Source organism: Hippocampus comes, unplaced genomic scaffold, assembly GCF_001891065.2.
Source record: "Hippocampus comes isolate QL1 unplaced genomic scaffold, H_comes_QL1_v1.1 scaffold189, whole genome shotgun sequence".
NCBI classification, from domain to species: domain Eukaryota; kingdom Metazoa; phylum Chordata; class Actinopteri; order Syngnathiformes; family Syngnathidae; genus Hippocampus; species Hippocampus comes.
In genome coordinates this window covers 419,820-428,956 of record NW_017804802.1, presented here as the reverse complement: position 1 = coordinate 428,956, position 9,137 = coordinate 419,820, and the positions used below count along the sequence as shown (strand labels likewise).

The 9,137-nt window shown below is 57.7% G+C and overlaps 1 protein-coding gene across 1 annotated transcript in view; it reads right to left on the bottom strand.

The window, feature by feature from the left end:
- Nucleotides 1-367: 367 nt before the first annotated feature.
- Nucleotides 368-9,137, bottom strand: part of LOC109530478 (titin-like) — a 49,755-nt gene continuing 40,985 nt past the window's right edge. The window contains exons 51-65 of the mRNA XM_019894300.1: nt 8,749-9,027; nt 7,754-8,023; nt 7,543-7,682; nt 6,635-6,761; nt 6,275-6,541; nt 5,884-6,150; nt 5,432-5,695; nt 5,222-5,361; nt 5,000-5,126; nt 3,955-4,221; nt 2,757-3,023; nt 1,784-2,050; nt 778-917; nt 434-560; nt 368-381 (exon numbers count right to left, since the gene is read on the bottom strand). Coding sequence (XP_019749859.1) covers nt 368-381; nt 434-560; nt 778-917; nt 1,784-2,050; nt 2,757-3,023; nt 3,955-4,221; nt 5,000-5,126; nt 5,222-5,361; nt 5,432-5,695; nt 5,884-6,150; nt 6,275-6,541; nt 6,635-6,761; nt 7,543-7,682; nt 7,754-8,023; nt 8,749-9,027 — 2,963 coding nt within the window. The remainder of the gene's footprint in view (nt 382-433; nt 561-777; nt 918-1,783; nt 2,051-2,756; nt 3,024-3,954; nt 4,222-4,999; nt 5,127-5,221; nt 5,362-5,431; nt 5,696-5,883; nt 6,151-6,274; nt 6,542-6,634; nt 6,762-7,542; nt 7,683-7,753; nt 8,024-8,748; nt 9,028-9,137) is intronic.

Genomic DNA, 9,137 nt, shown 5'->3' with positions numbered 1-9,137 from the left:
TCCCCGCTCGCCGGCCTCCATCTTGTTCCCCGCCAGGAACCAGTCGACGACAATGCCTTCGTAGGACAGCTCGCAGCGGAAGGCGGCCGTCTCCCCGGCCGTCACCGTCACGTCCTTCAGCGGCCGCAGGAGGCGTATGACTCGAGCTGAGGAGAGCGAGGGCGCGCCTCAGCGTCCAATCGCTGCGGATAACGCGGCGCCCGCCCGCCCGCCGTGACTGCCCGGCGCGCTCACCTTTCACTCGCAGCTGAGCGTTTGATTTGGCGTTGCCCGCTGAGAACTCCACACCTCCCGCCATGTCCATGCGCACGTTGTAGAGGATCAGAAGATGTTTGGGGCCCTCCGCCTTGATTTCCACATCCTGACCTCAGCGTCCAATCGCTGCGGATAACGCGGCGCCCGCCCGCCCGCCGTGACTGCCCGGCGCGCTCACCTTTCACTCGCAGCTGAGCGTTTGATTTGGCGTTGCCCGCTGAGAACTCCACACCTCCCGCCATGTCCATGCGCACGTTGTAGAGGATCAGAAGATGTTTGGGGCCCTCCGCCTTGATTTCCACATCCTGACGGACGGCAGACAAACGGTCCAAATGTCAAAGTTATTAGCGTCATCCGCCCGTGTGTGTCGTGGGGTGGACAACACGCGCGCACAAAGCGATGCAGTGGATTGTTCTCATTCTTCTTATTTTGGCGCGTTTTCAAGAAGTGCAGGAAAGTAAAAGCGGCTTTTCCGTTCCTTTGAAGTGAATTTGTGAACGTGAACAAAAGACGAGCGCTCACGGCCGACTGCTGCAACGCTTCTCCTTTCAGCTTCCAGTGTCCCGGGACATCGTCCTCGGAAATCTCCGTCTCAAACTTGGCCGTCTCCGTCTCCGTGACCTCCACGCTGTACAGCGGACGCACCACCTTGATGTCGCGCTCTGGAGGACGACAGCGTCAAAGTCGGCAGGGATCGAAAAAGACACCGCTCAACATTTGCCTGGGAAGCGCGACAAAGTCAAATGGGGAATCTTCGAAAAAGTGGGCCAAGCGCCCGCGATCTCACTGCGAATACACGCTGTTCGCTCAACGCTAACAATCTATCGGGCTCGAGGCTAACATTCCGAGCATGCGCTCGATCGTTGACATTTCACTGCTCACCTTGGTTGACGTGAGCTTAAAGCTAACATCGTGAGCCTCTTTCTGTTAGCTCAATGCTAACCTTCCCGGCACGGATCTCTTACCTCAACGCTAACGAGCTCATGAGTAAGGTCAGCACAAGACGAACATTCTTTGCGTCCACCTGTGAGCTCAATGCTAACAACTGGACATGTACAGTTAGCATTGAGCTAACATCCTTGCCCTTAATGAGACACTTATGAATGACACGCAAAACAGGGGTCCCGTTTTTCAGCGAGCGGAGAAATGGAGGCTTGGGCGAACGTCGCGCGAGGGTCGGAAACGGGCTTCCTCGGGTGAATGACTCGTCCACACTTCATTGCTTTTTCGAGGGAGTTTGTCAGTCGCTGCCGTAGCCACGTTGCGCTCGTCCGTAACTTAAACAAGGGGCTGAGGGCGGAAGCCGCGTCACCCCGTGGGGGCCAAATGCGTGCCACAGAAAAAGACGGGGAGGGGGGGGAGAAACGACTCTAAGTCGATAATTGAATGGATCTGAAAACAACAACAACAACAAACCAACAAGTGACCCTCAGGCCTTTCGGGTGGCATGGACACAAGTCCCGTCGCACACGTCGCTTGGGGGCCGGCGGGCCGCCATTAAGGGCCAACGCGGTGGATGTCCTCTTACCTTCAACGATGAGAAGCGCGCGCGTCGTGTCGGTGCCGCAGTCGCAAGCGTATTCTCCGGCGTCGCTCATCTCGGCCTTGCGGATGACCAGGATTCGCTTTTGGCCTTCGACGCCGACGCTGACGTTCTTGGAGGGCGTGAGCTCCTCGCCGTTGTGGAACCATCTGACGTCGGCCGACGCCTTGCTCAGCTCGCACTCCAGCTTCACTTGGTCCTTCTCCACCGCCGTGCGGTTCTGCAGCTTGCCGGTGAAGTACGGGTCGCCCTCTGAGGGAACAGCACGTTTGGCAAGTTGGGACGGACGCAAACGACGCTCGCCAACAAAGCTGCTTCGCTACTCCGACCGCCCCTTTGGCATTCCCGAGTTCATCTCTTCAGAGCGGTGCCGTGACATCTGTGCCAACCGACGGCATCGGGCTTGCTAACGTTTGTGAGACGGAAAGACACGGTGCGCTTGAACGCTTGGGCGGGCGACGTGCCATCTCCAGTCGCCTCCTGTTTGCAGCAATGCAGACGGCTTGAACCGGCAGTGATAACGGCTCGTAGCAAGACTTTGAGAACATCCGACGGTCTCGGAGACCCGGAAGGGCGAGCGGCACGCGAGGCTCCCCCCTCTCAACGTGAAAGAGGAGCGCGGCACATTTCAAGAAGTTGCGGGCGCCCCGCGGCTCATCTGCGCCGTCGTCGTCGTGGTGTGAGCGGACGCCGCCGTAGATTGCCCGTGACTGACATTTGGAGAATTCGTCGACGGCCGACCCGACGACTCGGGCCCTTTGTCGGCGGGCCGATGTTGCCTCGCATGCCGCCGTCGTTCGCCGCGCCGACCCACCCGCGGTTGACATCGGCGAGGCGCCCGTATTGAAAACACGCGACAACGGTGGGGGTGTCCACCTCAGGTGACCGAGCAACGACTCGACGACCGCGCCGGTCCCGACCGACAAAAAGAAGCGAGAAGACGGCGCCAAGTACTGACCGATGACGGTGAGCATGGCGCCGGCGCTCTTGTCAGCCGCCTCCACCTTGATCATGGCCGTGTCGTCGAGGGCAACCTCCCTGAAGGTCAGCGTGTGCACCGCGCCGCGGTCCGTCATGTGGACCGCCTTTCCGGGGTGAAGTCGCACGTCGTTCTTGAACCAAACCACGGGGATGTTTTCGTGCGAGAGCTCCACGCTGAACTCGGCTGTTTCGCGCTCCTTCACCGTCACGTCCTTGATGCCTTTGACAAACTCCAAGCGGATTCCTGCGGTCGGGGAGCAAGGGGTTAGCGCCTCGGGCACACATTGTTAGCTGAGAGCGTCGGAATTCCTCCATCCATCCATCCATCCTCAGGAGAGTCGCGGGCGGGCCGGAGCCTCTCCCGGCCGTCATCGGGCAGTTGGCGGGGCGCGCCCTCGACTGGTCGCCAGCCAATCGCAGTTGCGCCAACAAAGACGAACGAGCATTGGCGCTCACAATCGCGTCGAGGGTGTTCAGGTCGTGAACCTGCGGTGCGTGTTTTGGGAGTGCGGGAGGAAATTACCCGGAGAAAAGCCACGCAGGCATGGGGAGAACGTGCAAACTCCACACAGGAGGGCCGGAGCGGGAATCGAACCTCGGGCCTCTGCACTGTGAGGCGGATGTCGCTGACCCGGCGACTGCCGCGCCGCCCGCGAATGAGAAAAGTGACGACAAAATAAATCCATCATTCAAAGTTAACGTAGAAGTGAAAGGATTCGAAAAAAGAAATTGATCTGACGTGAATCGATCCAATGCAGTTTGGCGGAATGCGACGCGTCAGTGTTGGTCGGGCTTTAAGAAGGGGACCGCTTGTGGACCGTGGGCCATACTTTTTCCACGCTCCCCAAAATGGTCCGGAAACACGATCGTACTCGCCCCGCGGCTGCCGTGACCGCTCGACTCACGCCGAGCAAAAACCAAGGCAGGTGTTTTTCAACAGATGCCGTTGCGGAGTTTGAGTACGGGGCGGCCGCTTCTTTTTCCGTTGCATACGTCCCGCGACTTCTGAGCGGTCGGTGTGACGACCGAGGCGTTCCTCCTTCGGCGGGTCAAGACGAGTGCAGCGGCCAGGGGTTCAATGGAGTTGATCCCGTTCCGCGAGGCGGGAGCTGTCGCGCGCAAGCGCGACCCGGGCGTCGGCTCGACTTGAAAGCGCGTCAAAGGTCGGGGCTCACCTTTAATGACCAGCTTGCCGCTCGTCCTCTTGTCCTCGGCCTCAAAGGCGTACTTGGCCTCGTCTTCGTAGGCGGCCGAGCGGACCAGCAGCGCGTGCGAGTTCCCGTCTCGGATGATCTCGTACTTGTCGTCGCTCCGCAGCTCCTGCGAAGCCTTCAGCCAGCGGAAAGACTTGGGAGCTCTGGACACTTCCAGCTCGAATCTGGCGGGGTCCTTCTCAAGCACGTGCACGTCGCTCAGCGGCGTCAGGAAGTTGAGAGGAAGTTCTGACCCACCGGGAGGAGAAAGAGCCGGGGTCAGTAAGAGGGAATGCCGAGCATCCTTCAAAAGGACCCCCGAACCGCCGGATGCCTTTTCGGTCTGCGCAGAGTCTCGCTCATCCGGGACGCAACGTGGGCAAAAGTTGAATGAAGGCAACTGGACTCTTGCGGGTGCTTAGGGGTGGGGCTTGAAGAAGACGCCTTTGACCCGTTCTGAATAAGTTGAAGACGTTTGAGCGCTTTCATCCGCTGCGGGCTTCTCTGGTTCTGAAGGAGTCCAAGACCTTTGACCTTTCATCCAGAAACGTGTTCACTTCTGCCACGGCCAGGGCAGTCTTTCAAAATATCGGTGACTTATCTTTGGGCCTTGGGTCGACTTTAGGCCTTGGTGTTCTTTTCAAAGGAATTGCAGATCACCTCCAGGACTGCGGTTGCGCATCGTTCACGTGACCGACATGAAACCTCAGCGGCCCCTGGCCGGCCGGGCCTCTTGATTTCCTGAAGGCCGACCGTCGGCGGCGGCGCAAGCAAGATTATGACGATGGCGTACGATGGGTTACGCACGTTGCCGGTGGAGAGAGAGCGAGGAAGTGCAAAGCACTGCAAAGCGGCGCTTCGAAGATACTCAAGACTCTCGAGTGGAATTCCACGGAGCCAAGGGCGGGTCCGAAGAAGCCTTTTCGATTCATGGCCAAAAACAAAGAATCGTCCAGTTGCCTCAATTGAACTTTTGGGATTTTCAATTGGAAGAAAGCGGTCCGACCCCGCAACGTCGCCGCTTCACCTTTGACTTTCAGGCTGGCGGCGCATTTGGCGTTGCCGGCGGCGTACGCCACCTCCCCGCTCATGGGCACTTTGCAGTTGTACAGGATCAGCGTGTGCTTGCCTCCCTCCTCCACGATGTCCACATCCTGCCCATCGAAAAGAACGGCGCCACCGGCTGAGCGACGGCAACCAAAGACAACAAAGGAGCGCATTTGACGCGTCGGCGAAAAGAGGCGCTCACGGAGGAAGCGTTCAGGACTTGGCCGTTCAGCATCCACTGGCCGTGAACGTCGTCCTCGGAGATCTCCGCCTCGAAACGAGCCGTTTCCCCGTCGAAGAGCTCCACGCCGTAAAGGGGTCGAAGGAGCTTGATCTCGCGAGCTAGCGAGGACGGCAAACGTGAAGACGCTCGGCCGAGGCGCGGCGGGCGGACGCGACGGTCGGGTTTTACCTTCGACGGTGAGGTCGGCTACCGTCTTGTCGGTGCCGCAGTCGCACGTGTACTTTCCTTTGCTGCTCAGCTCCGCCTTCCTCAAGACCAAAGATCGCCGAGTCGCCTCGGACTTGAGCAGCACCGTCTTGGAGGCGATGATCTCCTTCTCTTCGTGATACCAAACGACGGGGACGTCTTTGTTGAGCTCACAGTCCAGAGAAACCTGCTCTTTCTCCGTGGCCGTGTGGTCTTGCAGTTTCACGACAAACACGGCGTCGCCCTCTGGAACCACACCGTGGATTCATCAATCGACGGCCACCGCGGTCGAGGTACGGCCCGCCTCGCCGCCACCGATTGCGCCGGCGGCGGGCCTCGACCTCCGCCGTCCTCGGGGGAGAATCGGTACGACCCCACCCGCCCCGTGCCGGCAAACGCAAGAGCGGCGAGAGGAAAGAGACGTGTGCCATTACCGAGAACCGTGAGCTTCGCCACTGAGCTTATTCCTTTGGCCTCCGCCTTGATCTGGCAGGTATCGTCGAGCGTCAACATCCTCATTTCAAGAACGTGCTTCTTTCCCTCCACGTGCGCGATCACCGTTCTGCTCACGTGGAGCTTGACTTCGTTTCGGTACCAGGTCACCGGTACGTCGTCGTGAGTCAGCTCGAGCTCAAAGCGAGCCGTTTTGCCCTCTTTGACCGTCTGGTCCTCCAGCGGCCTGACAATCTTAAGCCTCAGGCCTGAAATAGAGCAGGGGCCGCCGCGGCCGTTAAAAGAGGGCGAGCGCCCGAACCGCGGCCTCGGGAGGGAAAACCCGCCAACGGGGGGCGGACGTGAGCCGCCGGGGAGGTGGGGGGGCCTTACCTTCCACCGAAAGCCGAGCTGTGGATTTCAGAGCCGATACCTCGACGGTGTAGTCGGACTCGTCGTCAAACTCGCAACAGTTTATGATCAGCATGTGTTTGTTTCCGTCGTCAATGATCTCATATTTAGGGCCCGGGGTCACGACTTCCGCGCCCCTGAACCACATCACCTTGGGCACCTCCTTGGTGAGGGTGCATTCAAATTTGGCTTGTTTCTTTTCAGGAACCGAAACGTCCTTCAGAGGCTCCACAAAGCCCATTTCGATTTCTGAAAGGTTTCAGGCGTTTGCCGGGTTATTGACAAATCTTACACAAACGCTCACCACGCACGCAAGCGTGCACGCACGCAACGCGGGCATACCTTTGACGGTCAGCATGGCGCTGGTGATAGCATTTAAAGCCTGGTAGGACACTTCTCCCGCTTGATCCAACTGGACGTTCTTCAAAGTCAGGAAACGTTTGTTGCCGTCCACTTTAATGTCGCACGTCTGAAAAATACGATTGACGGCGTTTGCCAAGAATCAGAATCAGAAGCGAGCGGATTCCAAGCCCGCCGACCCCGCGACTTCTTTTCAAAGTCCCTCGGGCGCAAGGACGGACAAAGTTTTTGCGCTGAGCCCCACGTAAAGAAATAGGGAGAACAATTCCATACGCTTCAACCCGTGCTCCTCGATCTCAGACGGAACCCCGAAGCTTGTCATTGACCTGAAGTTTCGGCAGAAGTCTTTCGGGCTCTTCCGCCGAAACGTGTCCGGAAAAAAACGAGCAACAAAAACTCGTCCGAGATTCAGGAACCGACAAGTTCGATTCGAAGTAGGAAACAGAATGAACTGGATTCAGTGATTAATTCAGTTCGCTGCAGGTCAACGTATGAGAAACACCTTCAAGAAAAATAAAACCAGCTTCATGGGGACAAAGCTATTCATTGCGTCAAAAAATACCTCACAAAAAAACTTGTGAGGGGTCATATTATGCTAAATCTTTATTTATTTATTTATTTATTTTTTAAGAACCCAAGATAGATGGATTTCTTGAAAACAAAAATGTGAACTGGAAAAAAATGTGGCAATTTTTCAAAAACGTTTTATATCTGCAATAACGGTTCGAAAGAAAAGTCAGAAAAGCATTCGACTCCTGGTTCATTTGTTTTTGAAATTGACGAACCAGCGTCATTTGCTGCGGCGGGCCGATAAAAAGCAATGAATAAATCAAGAATAAAAAAAATGCGTCCGGCCCCGCGGGGCTTCCTTCCCCCAAGACGTGACTTACCGGAGATCTGCTCAGCACTTGTCCCTGAAGTTTCCATTCCCCGACAACGTCATCCTCTGAAATTTCCGTGTCAAAGCGGGCTTCTTCCTTTTCCACCACTTCCACGCTGGCCAGCGGTTTCAAGATTTCCGCCTGGCGCTCTGAACAAGCACATGAAACGGGTCATCGCGGTGGCTGGCGGAAGGCCAACACGCGCGGCGCGGCTGCGCACCTCCCAGGGTCAGTTTGGCCACGTATTTGCGGTCCTCCACAGCAAAGGTGTATTCCGACACGTCGTCGGGCTGACAGTTGTTGATGGTGAGCATCATGGTGATGCCGTCCTTGCTGATCTCCACCTTGTCGGAAGGCACCAGCTCCGTCTCGCCTTTCAGCCACTTCCAGTTGGGCGTGTCTTTGAAGAGCTGACACCTGAAGATGGCGCTCGATCTCGGTTTCACGTGTTGATCTCTCAGAGGCTTCACCAACCAGTCTTTGATCATCTCTGAGCACAAAGGTTGACGAGGTTTCACGCATCTGCGCCGCGCCAGTATCGCGCGCGTGCCAAGTGCCCCGAGAGAAAGCGCGTCGCCGACTGCCGCTAGACTTGACATTTTGGTCGATCTTTGGTTTCCTGCGGGTACTCTGGCTTCACTCCCATTTTTCAAAGTTGGGCAAAAAACTTGGCGGTCCGCTCACTTTTGCGGCCAGCCGTTGAGGCGTGAACGTTTGGGCGTCGACTCCTTTTGAGGGGACGGCGAGCGTACGGGCCGCAAGCCGTACGCGGCCCTGCAACAGGCGGCCCGCGAAAAGACGGACTAAAATATTGACAAAAATGGTGCAAACGCACACTTGGCAAACTCTCACTGCGGGGGCGGAAGCTGCGCGCCAATCTTGATTTGGTTCGGCGACACAGAGGCGCGCTCGCATGGATTTGCTGCGGAACGAGCGCATCTCAGCGTCACGCTCTGACTTTTCAACGCAACGGAACGGAAAGCCCTCATTGGCGTCGCGCGATTCCGAGAAAACGAGCGCGGCAAAACAAGAGCGGCACGCGAGCCCCCGCGCCCGCACACGTGCTCGCACACGCGCCCGCATACGCGCTGGTTGTTCCTTGCCGTACGACGGCCTCGGGGAACTTTTCGTTTTTCAACCTTTTTGTCCCCGGGCGGCGCTTTTCAAGGACACGCGCGAAAGCGGCCGAACGCGAGCCGCCGGCGCGTCGCTCACCGGTGACGACGACGTTGGTGCTGGTCTTGATGCCGTCCGGCACGTCCACCTCGCAAGTGTAGACGCCGGTGTCTTCCTCGACGGCGTTCTGGATGGTGACGGCGTGCTGCAAGCCGATGATGTTGATGGCCAACTTGCCGGCCGTCCTCTTCAGTTTGACGCCGTTGCGCTTCCAGACGACGTCCCTCTCCTTGTTGAGCTCGCAGGTCAGGTACATGGGCTGACCCTTGCAGCACGTGGTCTCCGGTTCCAACTCTTTGATCCATTTGACGGGCAGCTCTGCACAAGGACGAGACAACATCTTGCAATGCGCACGCTCACAAATATTCACTTGAACAATATCTCCGCGTTCGCGGAGGGGGGGGGGGGGGGGCGCGCTACCCAACGCA